This window comes from Oncorhynchus clarkii, chromosome 11, assembly GCF_045791955.1.
Source record: "Oncorhynchus clarkii lewisi isolate Uvic-CL-2024 chromosome 11, UVic_Ocla_1.0, whole genome shotgun sequence".
NCBI lineage: Eukaryota > Metazoa > Chordata > Actinopteri > Salmoniformes > Salmonidae > Oncorhynchus > Oncorhynchus clarkii.
In genome coordinates, this window is record NC_092157.1 from 22,823,321 (window position 1) to 22,840,867 (window position 17,547).

Below are 17,547 nucleotides of genomic sequence, written 5' to 3' on the forward strand. Positions count from 1 at the left end.
ACTGGTATTCATCCAGTGTGCCAGTGGCCATCGAAGGTAAGCATTTGCCCACTGAAGTTTGTTACGATGCTAAACTGCAGTCAGGTCAAGACCCTTGTGAGGAGGCTGGTGGCTGGTCTCAGACGATCCCGCAGACGACAAATCCGGATATGGAGTTCCTGGGCTAGCGCGGTTACACATGGCCTGCGGTTGTGAGATCGGTTGGAAGTACTGCCATATTCTCTAAAACAATGTTGGAGATGGCTTATGGTAGAGAAATTAACATTCAATTCAATGGCAACAACTCTGGTGGAGATTCCTGCAGTCAGCATGCCTATTACACATCCCCTCAAAACTTGAGACATCTGTGGCACTGTGTTGTGACAAAACTGCACATTTTAGAGTGGTCTTTTATTGTCCCCAGCATAAGGTGAACCTGTGTAATGATCATGCTGTTTAATCAGCTTCTTGATATGCCAGACCTGTCAGGTGAATGGATTATCTTGGTAAAGGAGAAATGCAACAAATGTGTTCACAGCATTTGTGAGAAATAAGCTTTTTGTGTGTATGGAAAATGTGGGGATATTTTATTTTAGCTTAGGAAACATGCATTTACATATATTTTTCAGTATAAATGAAATCTTTAAAAAAAGAAACAATTTAGTTGCGGCTGTCGATGCTCGTTCTATTGGCTGCGGTGTTCACCTGTTTTGCTGGCTTTGGAGACCAAAGGTAGGAAATCCTTTGACGTGTAGAAACCTTGTTCGATCGTCAGCTCCTCAAATATTTTATGTCTGTTAGCCTGTGGAAGACCTGGTGACAAAACGACACAGAAGTAAAGCAACGGAGTTGAGAAAAGTATTATAGCAACAAATTAACAAATGGCACAGACAGAATAACGTACATTTCTGAAAGTTTAAAGCCCTTACAGAAAAAACACATGACTTTCATGTGATCACATATGATATTATGTGAAGTTAATGTGATAACATGTGACAGCATGTAAAAGCAACATGTGATAACATGAAACTACATATGTGAAAACATGATCTCATTCGAAATAAATGTGACAACATGGGGATGGAAAATGTCTAAATTTTTCACATGTGAATCTGCAATTCCACATGCGAGGTGAAAAGATGTTATTCTCCTCAACATAATGAACTCTAAATGTAACACTTGGTTTCCCATGTGAACAACTGACCTCGCATGTGTCTCTTTCTTTTTACATGTGAAAATTCCCGCTCAATTCCCGCTCAGCTCTTTTTTGGGAATGAAATGATATGGGGGTTATAAAGTAAGTGGTACGCTGTTCAGATAGAATTGTGTCAAACAAATCTTTTGACATTTGACATTATCACTTAGCATAGACTTTTCAAAATGACCACAACTGTGATTTGAACTCAACCGCTCATCTTTCTGCTGTTCTGACTATTCTGTCATCATTGATTTCCTTTACTTTCCGCAATTTGAAGGTTTTCTGTATAGTTGTCTAATGTTGGTGGGGAATATTATTCTGTTTTAATGTTACTCCTGAATCACTGTGATGAATATACATGTGTATGTTTAAATAAAGTAAATATCAGCTTTGTTAAGTCCAACTATCCTTTTCTCTCACTCCTCTTGTCTACTGGTGACACTTTCTACAATCCTATGGAAGACAGAGCTCTCTATTTTTTATTTATTTTATCAAGAGTCAGTTAAGAACAAATTCTTATTTACAATGACGGCCTACACCGGCCAAACCCGGGCGACGCTGGGCCAATTGTGCTCCGCCCTATGGGACTCCCAATCACGGCCGATTGTGACACAGCTGGGATTTGAACCAGGGTGTCTGTAGTGAGATGCAGTGCCTTAGACCGCTGCACCACTTGGGAGCCCCGCTACTGTCATGTCAATCCAGTGAAAAACTACACTGGACAGAAACGGTTTTGTATTGGTTCCATTGTGTTGAGTACTGAGTTCTAAACCTTGACCTACAATTATCACTGTGATATATTTTACAGGGACAATAATAATCTGTGCCTTAGAAATACCTGACAAAGCCTCTATTTTACCACAAGCAATCATGTCACATTGATATGAACAAGGCTCAGATCTAACACAATAGTAGAAACTGAGACTTGCTGGCTGCGTTTAAACATATATTTTCCCACTAATTGGTCTTTTGACGAATCAGATCAGCTCTTTTGTCCAAAAATGGTCAAAATAACAGGATTGGGCTGCTTGTGTAAATGCAGCCACTGAAAAGAATTGGAAAGTGACACACTGAAATAATATAGCAATAACCTTTTTGAAGCAATATTGTAACATTAACTATATCAGTATGTTGGTATATATTTATATTAACCAACTTGTTAAAATGCATGGCTCCTAATGGGGATATTACTGTATATCACGGCTGAGAGCTCATTAAATATGGATATGAATTGCTGAGTAATGGTGACTGGGAGGGTAAATTGTGACACATAGCAGAGTAGTTTTATAACAGTGTTTAAAAATGCAAGGTTACAGTATATGAAACAATGGGCACATTCCACTAAGAAAGACAAGTGAGTAGTGTCCCTCATTTCTAGGAGAAGGCTTTTATGTTAAAGCTTTTGGGGCAGCCAATTCGGCAGCGGTAGTAATCCAAAGAAATTAGACTCCGGCAACTGCTCTAATACTACAAACATACAGTATCTCTATAAGTAGTTAAAAATATTTGGATTAACAGTATATGTGCCAAACAAACAAAATAGCATTTGTGATCAATACGAACAAAATACTATAGCACCATTATTGAAACCACTATATGCAGCTAAACAACCTCAGGGACGAGTTTTCAAAGCGAAGTTACAGGACATTACCTTTAACTTCTTGGTGACTGGGGGGCAGTATTGAGTAGCTTGGATGAATAAGGAGCCCAGAGTAACAGTCTTAAGAACCTGGTTTGATGCTTCTACTGTGAAGTGGGCCCGAATGAGAGGGGATTGAGCCAGGTGTCTGGCAGATTGCCACGAGCTCGTGGCGCGCGGTCATGTGAAAGTTAGCTTGCATTCCATTGCTTTTCTACAGACAAAGGAATTCTCCGGTTGGAACATTATTGAACATTTATGATAAAAACATCCTAAAGATTGATTCTATACTTCGTTTGACATGTTTCTACGACCTGTAATATAACTTTTGGGACTTTTCATCCGACCTTTCGGATGGACTTGCACCCGTGTTTGGATTTGTTTACCAAACGCCCTAACAAAAGGAGCTATTTGGACATAAATGCTAAACTTTATCGAACAAATCAAACATTTATTGTGGAACTGGTATTCCTGGGAGTGCATTCTGATAATGATAATCAAAGTTAAGTGAATATTTATAATGTTGACTGCACAATGGCGGATATCTTTTTGGCTTGTTTGGTCTCTGAGCGCCGTACTCAGATTATTGCATGGTATGCTTTTTCCGTAAAGTTTTTAAAAAATCTTACACAGCGGTTGCATTAAGGAGAAGTTTATCTAAAGTTTCATCTATAATAGTTATATCTTTTATCAATGTTTATTCTGAGTATTTCTGTAAATTGATGTGGCTTCTCTCCAAAATCACTGCATGTTTTGGAACTACTGAACATAACACGCCAATGTAAAATAAGATTTTTGGATATAAATATGCACTTTATCAAACAAAACATACATGTATTGTGTAACATGAAATCCTATGAGTGTCATCTGATGAAGATCATCAAAGGTTAGTGATTAATTTGATCTATATTTCTGCTTTTTGTGACTCCTCTCTTTGGCTGGAAAAACGGCTGGGTTTTCTGTGACTTGGTGGTGACCTAACAATCGTTTGTGGTGCTTTCGCTGTAAAGCCTTTTTGAAATCAGACACTGTGGCTGGATTAACGAGAATTGTATCTTTAAAATGGTGTAAAATACTTGTATGCTTGAGGAATTTTTATTGAGATTTTTGTTGTTTTGAATTTGGCGCTCTGCACTTTCACTGGCTGTTGGCGGGAAGGGACGCTACTGTCCCGAATATCCCAGAGAGGTTAAACCTATTCATCTGGGTTTAAACTGACCCTCTCCAAACCCCTCACAGCAGTGTTACTCTACCTGACTATACAGTCCTTTTTGTAAGTATTCAGACCCCTTGACGTTTTCCAATACTTAACAGCCGCATTCTAAAATGTATTTAAAAATAATAATAATTCTCAGCAATCTATACACAATACCCCATAATCAAAAACAGGTTTGTAGAAATGTTAGCAAATGTATTAAAAATAAAAAAAATTACATAAGTATTCAGACCTTAACTCAGTACTTTGTTGAAGCACCTTTGGTAGCGATTACAGCCCCAAGTCTTCTTGGGCACACCTGTATTTGGGGAGTTTCTCCCATTCTTCTCTGCAGATCCTCTCAAGCTCCATCAGGTTGGATGGGGATCAGTCGCTGCACAGCTATTTTTAGGTCTATCCAGAGATGTTCGATCGGCTTCAAGTCCGGGCTCTGGCTGAGCCACTCAATAGAAATTCAGAGACTTGTCCCAAAGCCACTCCTGCATTGTCTTGGCTGTCTGCTTAGGGTCGTTGTCCAGTTGGAAGGTGAACCTTCATCCCAGTCTGAGGTCCTGAGTGTTCTGGAGCAGGCTTTCATCAAGGATCTCTCTGTACATTGCTACGTTCATCTTTCCCTCGATCCTGACTAGTCTCCCAGTCCATGCCGCTGAAAAACATCCCCACAACATGATGCTGCCACCACCATGCTTCACCGTAGGGATGGTGCCCGAATTCTTCCAGATGTGATGCTTGGTATTAAGGCCAAAGAGTTCAATCTTGGTTTCATCACACCAGAGAATCTTGTTTCTCATGGTCAGAGAGTCCTTCAGGTGCCTTTTGGCAAACTCAAAGCAGGCTGTCATGTGCCTTTTACTGAGGAGTGCTGGAGTGCTGCAGAGATGGTTGTCCTTCTGGAAGATTCTCCCATCTCCACTGTAAGAGTGACCATCTGGTCACCTCCCTGGCCCTTCTCCCCCTTTGCTCAGTTAGGAAGAGTCTTGGTGGTTCCAAACTTCTTCTATTGAAGTATTATGGAGGCCACCATTTTCTTGGAGAACTTCAAAGCTTCAGAAATGTTTTGGCACCCTTCCCCAGATCTGTACCTCGACACAATCCTGTCTCGGAGCTCTACGGACAATTCCTTCGACCTCATGGCTTGGGTTTTGCTTTGACATGCACTGTCAACTGTGAGATGTTATATAGACAAGTGTGTGCATTTCCAAATCATGTCCAATCAATTTAATTTACCACAGGTGGACTCTAATTTGTAAAAACAGCTCAAGGGTTTGACAACGTACTGTATGTAAATAAGTTATGTTATTTTTTATACATTTGTTAAAATTTCTAAAAACCTGTTTTCACTTCGTCATTATGGGGTTTGTTAAAATTTCTAAAAACCTGTTTTCACTTCGTCATTATGGGGTTTGTTAAAATTTCTAAAAACCTGTTTCACTTCGTCATTATGGGGTTTGTGTGTAGATATATGATCTGAATACTTTTCGAATGCACTGTATAGACATCATTAGTATTCAATACCAAATCAAAGCATGTGAACAAAAAACCCTTGCAGTAGACGATCATGACAAAGTGGATTGTAAGTCATGTGGCTCCATTTGCCACGTATTTCATCTAATTTCCCTTCTCCTCTATCGGTCTCTCTCTTCCTCTCTCACTCCCTCGGCAGGCCATCCATGTACAGTGGAGTGAACCCTACCCCTTTTTTCATATTAAGAATATAATATGATATAGAATACATCCTCTGTTGCAGATGTTTTCATTCGCTGCCGGGCCCTCCTCTCATTAATCAAACCTTATCAGTTGCCATCCGACTAGAGAAAGAGAGGGACAGAGAGAGAGGGGGACACAGAAGGAGAAAGAGAGCGGGAGACAGAAAGTGAGAGGGAGATAGAGAGAGAGAGAGAGAGAGAGAGAGAGAGAGAGAGAGAGAGAGAGAGAGAGAGAGGGAGATGGAGAGAAGGAAAAATACAAAAAAGGAAGGGACAAGGGGGAGAAGGAGGAGGAGGAGGAGGAGGAAGGGAGTGCACATTCGCTCCCTGACCTCGTTCACCCTTATGATGATCAAGCACCAAGGACAGATTGTTAAATAATGCAGCGGCACACTAAGTACATTAAGATTTAACATAAATCAAGACCTCTGAAGCCATAACTGCCCTCTGTACTGGGATCCATTAACCTTGTCACTGGGAGAAAGAGACACATCCAGAGAGAGAATACGGACGCTTCCGCCACACCTTATGGTAGCCATTGGTACTCACATAGATAAGCCTTATGCTGGACCCATAGTGAGACATAATAATTCACACGCAGTAAAGGGTACCATTTCCAAAGATAAATTGGTAGTGCTACACATTTGTTGTGGAAGAGAGGAGTTTCTATATACAAATATACATTCAATCAAATGTTATTAATTATGTCAAGTTTTCCTTCTGATGCGAATTCATTGACAACTTGACGTCGACTCCCTGATCGAAAATCAGCCCCAATCGGCATCGTCCTGTCTACTGTCCAACAACATCAGCTATTGACTTTCCAATGTTTTCAAATCAAACGCTGTCTTTAAAAATGATCAGAACCCTTTTAAACCATTCAAAACTACTTCTATCACTTTCCCTGCTTGTTCTTTTCTTTACATCAACTTATTTCTTCCACCCCTCTTTTCAAGATGTGCCAATCCAATCAATGGGCGGTCCGTTCGTTCATCTGTCTTTCCAGCCTTTCAGCAATGTGCAGAACAGCTGCTGTCTTTAAACACACCAAAGAAGGGATGGAATTTTCCGTAAACCAGAGAAATCAAAGGAGAACCAAGACAATTGAGCCTCACCACCACAGATCACATTGTAGAGCGGAGGATAAAGGGTTAATCCACTGTTTAAACCAAATGAACCTTTGAGCTGGCTTCCTAAGCTTATAGCTCAGAAACAATGCCCTTATCTCTCTCCCTCAACCTGCCTTCCGTTCAGCATACTGCCAGGGAGAAATTAGCATGTCAATCATGTCGGAGGATGACATTTAAAAAGCCTGTAAAGGACTAGTATGAAATCACAGAAATTAATTGCAAACACACTTCCGCTTGAATTTTTCATAGGGAATTGAAATTCCTTTACATCCCTTTGTGAGGAAAAGGAGAAAAAAAATCCCCAAATAGTTTTAAATAAACGACTCGCCGTAATTAGGGAGTCCACTATCAAATGACTCTGAGCATTTTGAAACAATGAATTATTGGAGTCTTTTTTATTCTGTCTTAGTTCAGTAAAACCAAACAAACAGACAGACAGCTTCAAGGAACGTTTGAGTTCCCCAGATCCACACAGCTACAAGACAGCTACATTTATTTGCCTGCTATAGAAAAAATAAAAACAATATTATTACTCCCTTAATGCGTTTCTTTCATTTTGGCATATATTTGTTTCGGCAGAAGAAGTCTTCAGTTAAGGCAAGTCATCACTATGTAACGGAGTGCTTCTTTGATTCTAATGAGAAATGGGAGCATTTGAATGAAGCTCAGCCTGAAAGATAACAGGTTCATAGAGGTATTAAGTGTTTGAGAACATTTAATGTTAACTCTCTGTCTTTCTCAAACACTGCTCAACTGACGTACAGCCACAGAAGAAAGTAAATCCTCCACCAATTGTTTCAACATTCCATAAACTAATGGACCAGCTAGACTCTGAAAGGTACAACTTGACAAGCAAATGAGACTGAAATAGCAAAAGGAGACCAGACCGTCCATTTTGAAAGGTTGTAGCATATATTCAATTGATTCTGCAGGTCACGATGGATTTCATTTGCAGATATATGAGTGGGTAAAAGAGGGAGAGCACAGACTGTAAAAAGCCCTCTGACCCTGGCGAGGAGTGTGTGTGTGTGAACGTGCGCACATTTATGTGTGCGTGTCGGGGCGTGTGCGGGCTTGAGTGTGTCTGTGTGCGTGTGAGGGTTGACATCAGGTTAGCCTTCCGTGCTAGTGGTGAGGTGTATCGCTAAAGAGTATTCCGGGTCAGCGAATCAGAGCTCTGGGATAACCCAGCAGGGGGGACTCTGGGTAGAGATATTTGACGAGTGCACGTGGCATGCTCGGTGGTGCCCCAGCGTGCCTCACAACGGGCGCTGTTAGTTTACCATGCTGGGACACAGTATCGCACACAGAAATAACAAATGACAAGTGAATGAGGCTGATGCTGTGAGGCGGGTTAAAGCAGGACCTCAAAGAGCGGCAAGCTCACAAGAGAATGCATCCCAAATGGCACCCTATTCCTTATATATTGCACTTCTTATGACCAGATCCCTACGGGCCACTGAGTGTCACATTATTACAGAAATTGACTGCTGTGGTACCAAAGGCTCTCCCCCCGGTTGACTTCATTAGTGCACCCGGTACCATAAAACGTTTTGCGACGGAAAACAGAAATAAGCAATTCTTATTATAGATTACCGACCATTTCGAATCTCACCATACCTTCTCTGCTATGCAATCTGGTTTCAGAGCTGGTCAAGGGTGCACCTCAGCCACGCTCAAGGTCCTAAACGATATCTTAACCGCCATCGATAAGAAACAATACTGTGCAGCCGTATTCATTGATCTGGCCAAGGCTTTCGACTCTGTCAATCACCACATCCTCATCGGCAGACTCGACAGTCTTGGTTTCTCAAATGATTGCCTCGCCTGGTTCACCAACTACTTCTCTGATAGAGTTCAGTGTGTCAAATCGGAGGGTCTGCTGTCCGGACCTCTGGCAGTCTCTATGGGGGTGCCACAGGGTTCAATTCTTGGACCGACTCTCTTCTCTGTATACATCAATGATGTCGCTCTTGCTGCTGGTGAGTCTCTGATCCTCCTCTACGCAGACGACACCATTCTGTATACTTCTGGCCCTTCTTTGGACACTGTGTTAACAACCCTCCAGGCAAGCTTCAATGCCATACAACTCTCCTTTCGTGGACTCCAATTGCTCTTAAATACAAGTAAAACTAAATGCATGCTCTTCAACCGATCGCTGCCTGCACCTGCCCGCCTGTCCAACATCACTCTCTGGACGGCTCCGACTTAGAATACTTGGACAAACACAAATACCTAGGTGTCTGGTTAGACTGTAAACTCTCCTTCCAGACCCACATCAAACATCTCCAATCCAAAGTTAAATCTAGAATTGGCTTCCTATTTCGCAACAAAGCATCCTTCACTCATGCTGCCAAACATACCCTTGTAAAACTGACTATCCTACCAATCCTCGACTTCGGCGATGTCATTTACAAAATAGCCTCCAATACCCTACTCAACAAATTGGATGCAGTCTATCACAGTGCAATCCGTTTTGTCACCAAAGCCCCATATACTACCCACCATTGCGACCTGTACGCTCTCGTTGGCTGGCCAAACCCACTGGCTCCATGTCATCTACAAGACCCTACTAGGTAAAGTCCCCCTCGCTGGTCACCATAGCATCACCCACCTGTAGCACGCGCTCCAGCAAGTATATCTCTCTGGTCACCCCCAAAACCAATTCTTTCTTTGTTGCCAATGACTGGAACGAACTACAAAAATCTCTGAAACTGGAAACACTTGTCTCCCTCACTAGCTTTAAGCACCAACTGTCAGAGCAGCTCACAGATTACTGCTCCTGTACATAGCCCACCTATAATTTAGCCCAAACAACTACCTCTTTCCCTACTCTACTTATTTTATTTATTTATTTATTTTGCTCCTTTGCACCCCATTAGTTTTATTTATACTTTGCACATTATTCCACTGCAAATCTACCATTCCAGTGTTTTACTTGATATATTATATTTACTTTGCCACCATGGCCTTTTTTTTTGCCTTTACCTCCCTTATCTCACCTCATTTGCTCACATCGTATATAGACTTGTTTATACTGTATTATTGACTGTATGTTTGTTTTACTCCATGTGTAACTCTGTGTCGTTGTATGTGTCGAACTGCTTTGCTTTATCTTGGCCAGGTCGCAATTGTAAATGAGAACTTGTTCTCAACTTGCCTACCTGGTTAAATAAAGGTGAAAAAAAAGCCACATCATCTTTACATTTGCTCATCATATTGGTACGAGAGTACATACAGTGCCTTGCGAAAGTATTCGGCCCCCTTGAACTTTGCGACCTTTTGCCACATTTCAGGCTTCAAACATAAAGATATAAAACTGTATTTTTTTGTGAAGAATCAACAACAAGTGGGACACAATCATGAAGTGGAACGACATTTATTGGATATTTCAAACTTTTTTAACAAATCAAAAACTGAAAAATTTGGCGTGCAAAATTATTCAGCCCCCTTAAGTTAATACTTTGTAGCGCCACCTTTTGCTGCGATTACAGCTGTAAGTCGCTTGGGGTATGTCTCTATCAGTTTTGCACATCGAGAGACTGATTTTTTTTCCCATTCCTCCTTGCAAAACAGCTCGAGCTCAGTGAGGTTGGATGGAGAGCATTTGTGAACATCAGTTTTCAGTTTTTTCCACAGATTCTCGATTGGATTCAGGTCTGGACTTTGACTTGGCCATTCTAACACCTGGATATGTTTATTTTTGAACCATTCCATTGTAGATTTTGCTTTATGTTTTGGATCATTGTCTTGTTGGAAGACAAATCTCCGTCCCAGTCTCAGGTCTTTTGCAGACTCCATCAGGTTTTCTTCCAGAATGGTCCTGTATTTGGCTCCATCCATCTTCCCATCAATTTTAACCATCTTCCCTGTCCCTGCTGAAGAAAAGCAGGCCCAAACCATGATGCTGCCACCACCATGTTTGACAGTGGGGATGGTGTGTTCAGGGTGATGAGCTGTGTTGCTTTAACGCCAAACATAACGTCTTGCATTGTTGCCAAAAAGTTCAATTTTGGTTTCATCTGACCAGAGCACCTTCTTCCACATGTTTGGTGTGTCTCCCAGGTGGCTTGTGGCAAACTTTAAACAACACTTTTTATGGATATCTTTAAGAAATGGCTTTCTTCTTGCCACTCTTCCATAAAGGCCAGATTTGTGCAATATACGACTGATTGTTGTCCTATGGACAGAGTCTCCCACCTCAGCTATAGATCTCTGCAGTTCATCCAGAGTGATCATGGGCCTCTTGGCTGCATCTCTGATCAGTCTTCTCCTTGTATGAGCTGAAAGTTTAGAGGGACGGCCAGGTCTTGGTAGATTTGCAGTGGTCTTGATACTCCTTCCATTTCAATATTATCGCTTGCACAGTGCTCCTTGGGATGTTTAAATCTTGGGAAATCTTTTTGTATCCAAATCCGGCTTTAAACTTCTTCATAACAGTATCTCGGACCTGCCTGGTGTGTTCCTTGTTCTTCATGATGCTCTCTGCGCTTTTAACGGACCTCTGAGACTATCACAGTGCAGGTGCATTTATACGTAGACTTGATTACACACAGGTGGATTGTATTTATCATCATTAGTCATTTAGGTCAACATTGGATCATTCAGAGATCCTCACTGAACTTCTGGAGAGAGTTTGCTGCACTGAAAGTAAAGGGGCTGAATAATTTTGCACGCCCAATTTTTCAGTTTTTGATTTGTTAAAAAAGTTTGAAATATCCAATAAATGTCGTTCCACTTCATGATTGTGTCCCACTTGTTGTTGATTCTTCACAAAAAAATACAGTTTTATATCTTTATGTTTGAAGCCTGAAATGTGGCAAAAGGTCGCAAAGTTCAAGGGGGCCGAATACTTTCGCAAAGGCACTGTATATACAGAGAGAGGGTGGAAAAGACAGGAAGAAAAGGAATAAATGAATAACCAACCAATGCCGATAAAGACAGCTTTGTAACCTTCATCTCTCAGAGAGAGCAGAGTCATCCCGTCCTGGCCCAGGGCTTTCTCACACACCACCTGAAACAATACAACACAACTCATTAGTTATAACGGGAGCACCAACTCTAAGAACATTTCAACGGATAATCTATTGTATAATTATAATAAATGTTGTACGTAAAATGCTTGATGATCAAAAACCAAACGTTCTAACACAACGTTCTAACACAACGTTCTAACACAACACTCCGGTTGGATGAGCATATTAATGAGTTGTACCAATAATCAAAATGACCTAACTTGGGACGCTATTCACTCTTTATGTGATTATAAGTCTTCTTCAAATTCTTCACTTCTACTATTTATCTTTTCACAGAACAGAGCAGAAAAATCCACATAGACATGCAAATGCCTCACCTCTAACTACTCCCCTCACTCCACTCCCTCCATTCTTTTCAGCAACCAAATCTGTTTCCTGGTTTAAAATGAATCATGAGCAGGTGCTGTCTGGTCTGGTCTGGTCTGCCGTGGCTGGCTAGCTGGCCGTGGTAAGGACTATCGATTGCCCTTTCTCACCACTGTGGCATTCAAGCAACAGACAGACAGACAAGCTAGAGCATCGCCCCAAGTTGCAGCCGGTGCCGGAGACACAAGGTCTCAGCAGCCTGGAGCCTGCCCGGCCTGATGCAGCTTTTAATTGTTCTTTATTAATGCGCCTGACATTTGGGCTGCTGATCTTCTCCCAGACCTGTCGCCTGCGCTAGCCTCTGATGTAAACGAGGAAGGGGACAGGGGAATGGAGGGAGAGAGAGAGAGATGGAGGGAGAGATGGGGACAGGGGGGAGATGGAGAGAGAGTGGGAGGGGAGGTGGGGGACTCATTACCTTGATGCCCAAATCCATCATCAGCTCCACCTCGAAGTGCACTACCTCATATGGCAGCCTGAATTGAGGGATCTCCGCAGAGCTGTGAGAGAGAGAGAGAGAATGAGAGAGAGAGAGAGAATGAGAGAGAGAGAATGAGAGAGAGAGAGAGAATGAGAGAGAGAGAGAGAGAGAGAGAGAGAGAGAGAGAGAGAGAGAATGAGAGAGAGAGAGAGAATAAGAGAGAGATAGAATAAGAGAGAGAGAGAGAGAATGAGAGAGAGAGAGAGAGAATGAGAGCGAGAGAGAGAGAGAGAGAATGAGAGAGAGAGAATAAGAGAGAGAGAGAATGAGAGAGAGAGAGAGAGAATGAGAGAGAGAGAGAGAGAATGAGAGAGAGAGAATGAGAGAGAGAGAGAGAGAGAGAGAGAGAGAGAGAGAGAGAGAGAGAGAATGAGAGAGAGAATGAGAGAGAGAATGAGAGACAGAGAGAGAGAATGAGAGACAGAGAGAGAGAGAATGAGAGACAGAGAGAATGAGAGAGAGAGAGAATGAGAGAGAGAGAGAATGAGAGAGAGAGAGATAGAGAGAGAGAGAGAGAGAGAATGAGAGAGAGAGAGAGAGAGAGAGAGAATGAATGAATGTGACTGTGAGATGGGAAAGGGGAAGGAGGAACAGGACGAAAAGGAGGAGGAGGATGAGGAGGATGAGGAGGAGGATGAAGAAGAGGGATGACAGAGAAAGGACTCTCAGAGGAATATGAAAAGTTAGGCGTGAGGAAGAAAAAATTGATAGACACAGGGAAGAGGATTCTCTATACTGTTGCAACAGCAACTCCTTTTTCTTATTTTCATTTGATGAACTGGGTTGGAATTCACTTTTTCTACTTTCTCTGCCTCAAAATTATCCTGCTTCTATGTCCAACCTCTCCCTGAACCATCCTCAAATTCTTAATTTTATTCCCGGTTGTCCTTCGAAGTAGGTGAAACCCACTGTGGACATTTGCTGGAATCCTAGGAGAAATCAAAGAACGTCTGCTAAATGACTCAAATGTAAAATGTACTAAAGGCCTGGGTAGGTAATTGGTAACCCAATCCAAACTCAGGCATTTGAAAGATGAATATTCACAATTACCAAAACTCTCATTAGCAGCTGTGACCTTATACAATGTTCTTTATATTGATCCAGCAGACCCATGATCAACAATGCCCTTTAGTGGTAAATGCCCCACACAAAAGGACATGAATTTAGATGAATTACAGATGCATATCCGCAAGCGTTGACAAGAAGCCACAGATCTGGCTTTAAGTTACACCATTAACTAATTGCTGCGCAGGAAGCGAATGAATACAAATGTAGGATCTTAATTCGATCACTCTTTTGTTGCTGAGAATTGAAATTGAAGATAAGCATTGTCATTTACATAAATTCACTGAAAACCCATACTAACATTGCACTTTTCACGTAGCCTACTTTTTGCTTAACTTTGTGAACAAAACACTCAAATCCTGTTGATGCAGGATTATTTTGCTGTGATAATAATACTGAGTATACTAAACATTAAGAACACGTTCCTAATATTGAGTTCCTAATTTGTAATTATGAAGACCCAGGTTGGGGTCAAAGTCCTAGTCCTATTAAACATTATTGGATTACATTTTTGTTATTTTGTTATGTTACTAGCCATTGAAAAAAAAAAAAAATGAAAAAAAAAATCAAATAGATGTTACAATGTCAACTTGAAAAGAGGTCTAGGTGTGACAACAAACACTAGTGGAATTGGGAAGTTTTACCTCAGTCCGCCGATCCACTTCTGTTTTTCGAATATGGTGATGTCATCGTAGCCAAGGCGAGCCAGGAAGGAAGCACAGCTGATGCTGGCCGGGCCACAGCCAATCAGAGCGATCTTGGAGTGGAAGCTGTTAGGCATCTGGTCTGGAGGAGGGAGAGCTGGGTTCCTCACTTGAGGAATGCCCATCTTACTAAAGATCTGAGGTGATAACAGGCACATGAGGGAGTTTGGTTTATGTACTTGCTTGATTGCTTGCTTATTTAGACCATTCAATTCCTAGTGGAATATACAATGCATTCGGAAAGTATTCAGACTCCTCAACTTTTTCCACATTTTGTGATGTTACTACCTTACTCTAAAATTGATTAAATGTACTATTTTCCTCATCAATCTACACAGATGACAAATGCCATAATGACAAAGTGAAACAGGTTTCTTGAAATTTTTGCAAATTTAGAACGAACAAAAAACAATAAATACCTTATTTACAGAAGTATTCATACCCTTTGCTATGAGACAGTTAATTGTGCTCAGGTGCATCCTGTTTCCATTGATCATCCTTGAGATGTTTCTACAAATTGATTGGAGTCCACCTGTGGTAAATTCAATTGACATGATTTGCAAAGGCACACACCTGTCTATATAAGGTCCCACAGTTGACAGTGCATTTCAGAGCAAAAACCAAGCCACAAGGTCAAATTAATTGTCCGTAGAGCTCCGAGACAGGACTGTGTTGAGGCACAAATCTGGGGAAGGGTACCAAAACTGCAGCATTGAAGGTCCCCAAGAACACTGTGGCCTCCATCATTCATAAATGGAAAAAGTTTGGAACCACCAAGACTCTTCCTGGAGCTGACCTCCAAGCCAAACTGAGCAATCAGGGGAGAAGGGTCTTTGTCAGAGAGGTGACCAAGAATTCATGGTCGGAGTTCCTCTGTGGATATGGAAGAACCTTCTAGAAGGACAACCATCAATGCAGCACTCCACCAATCAGGCCTTTATGGTAGAGTGGCCAGACGGAAGCTACTCCTCAGTAAAAGGCACATAACAGCCCGCTTGGAGTTGACCAAAAGTCACCTAAAGGACTCTCAGACCATGAGAAACAAGATTCTCTGGTCTGATAACTTGGTACCGGTACCCCCTGTACGTAGCCTCGTTATTGTTATGTAATCTTCTTGTGTTACTTTTAGATTTTCTTTTATTTTTATTCACTTCAGTTTACTTAGTAAACATTTTCTCAACTCTATTTCTTGAACTGCATCGTTGATTAAGGGGCTTGTAAGTAAGCATTTCACCGTACACCTGTTGTATTCGTGGCATGTGACAAATAAAATAGGATTTGATTATGATTTGATGAAACCAAGATTGAACTGTTTGGCCTGAATGCCAAACGTCATGTCTGGAAGAAGCCTGGTACCATCCCTACGGTGAAGCATGGTGGTGGCAGCATCATGGGGTGGGGATGTTTTTCAGTGGCATGGACTATGAGACTAGTCAGCATCAAGGGAAAGATGAACGGACCAAAGTACAGAGAGATCCTTGATGAAAACCTGCTCCAGAGCACTCAGGACCTCAGACTGGGTCGAAGGTGGCTTTGGGACAAGTCTCTGAATGTCTTTGAGTGGCCCAGCCAGAGCACGGACTTGAACCCGATCTAACATCTCTAGAGAGACTTGAAAATAGCTGTGCAGCATTGCTCCCCATCCAACTTGGCAGAGCTTGAGTGGATCTGCCAAGAAGTACAGGAGAAACTCCCCAAATTCAGGTGTGCCAAGCTTGTAACATCATACCCCAAAAGACTTGAGGCTGTAATCTCTGCCAAAGATGCTTCACCAAAGTACTGAGTAAAGGGTCTGAATACTTATGTAAATGTAATATTTAAAATACAAAATAAAAACGTCTTTTGCTTTGTCATTATGGGGTATTGTGTGTAGATTGAAAAAAACAAATGTAGTTCAATTTTAGAATAAGGGTGTAACGTAACAAAACGTGGAAAAAAATCAAGGGGTCGAAATACTTTCCGAAGGCACTGTAGGTCATCATTAATGAACCACAACCAGTTCCAAAACCTTTCGTCCTGTGTCATTTGTTCTACTCATTCATGCTTGGTTTATCCCCATCCAGTACTAGCAACGCCTGCCAATGCCTGTCTAGACTGACTTACTGTATGGCAGGGGTGTTCATTTATCCTGGCCATGCTAAAACCAGGAAGTGTTCAATACAAAACGGTTCAAAACTCCAATCAAATTAGAACATGGTCTGCCCAACTAAAAGCTATCTATGGGACTACACCACACTGGCTTGTTAAATAACTAGCCCTAGAGTCATCTACTAGAATAATATGGAGAGAAAACAACATTAATCAGATAGCTTCTGTAATGCACCATGTTCACTGATGATTTTCAAGAGAAATATAGACTACTGCAACACAAACAGGTGAAAGAGAATGCTGTAGCAGCAACATATCAATAATTAGGGGTGAAATGAGAGTGAGGATCCTTTGTCTCCTTAATAAGATGATCTAGATCAATACATGAAGCCTCAAATTGTTACTGCAATATTATGCCTGAGCTTTAGGTGATATTCATTTAGTTATTCATGTGTTTCATGAACTGTGAAGCCCAAATTGCTGCATGACAATGCATTTTTAATAGTGCTTAAGAGCAGTTCCGAGGCCTTGTTATTCAAAACACCCATCTCTGTTTTTCTAATTCTTCTCACACTCTAATTGAACACACTAATTGAACACCTACTAATTGAACTACTACTGCTGCGGTGCTAGCTTTGCGTCACATTTTAGATGTGTGGGTAGCACTGGGTACAATAAGCACACAGCACACGCATACAGCAGCATCAATCAAAAGCATCATCCAGCTTCAACGGGTGAAACATGACTCTCCCCTGCCCAGTGCTTATCATCATAACAAACTGGACACATCAATACTGCTTTCACAAGACAACTCCCCTCTGGTCTGTCTGAACTACTGAGAGTTAACAGTAACACTGTCATTCAGGCCATATTATGCACCTCAGTGCCAGACTCTAGGTAGACACTAATACGCTTATATCCACTATAAGATTAGGAGAA

At 41.5% G+C, this 17,547-nt stretch overlaps 1 protein-coding gene across 2 annotated transcripts in view; it reads right to left on the reverse strand.

The window, feature by feature from the left end:
• LOC139420375 (dihydropyrimidine dehydrogenase a, tandem duplicate 1) overlaps positions 1-17,547 on the reverse strand; it is a 217,468-nt gene that overhangs the window by 130,301 nt on the left and 69,620 nt on the right. For both annotated transcript variants that reach the window (XM_071170409.1, XM_071170410.1), the window contains exons 6-9: positions 14,461-14,657; positions 12,689-12,770; positions 11,795-11,882; positions 685-792 (exon numbers count right to left, since the gene is read on the reverse strand). In XM_071170409.1, the coding sequence (XP_071026510.1) occupies positions 685-792; positions 11,795-11,882; positions 12,689-12,770; positions 14,461-14,657 (475 nt within the window). The remainder of the gene's footprint in view (positions 1-684; positions 793-11,794; positions 11,883-12,688; positions 12,771-14,460; positions 14,658-17,547) is intronic.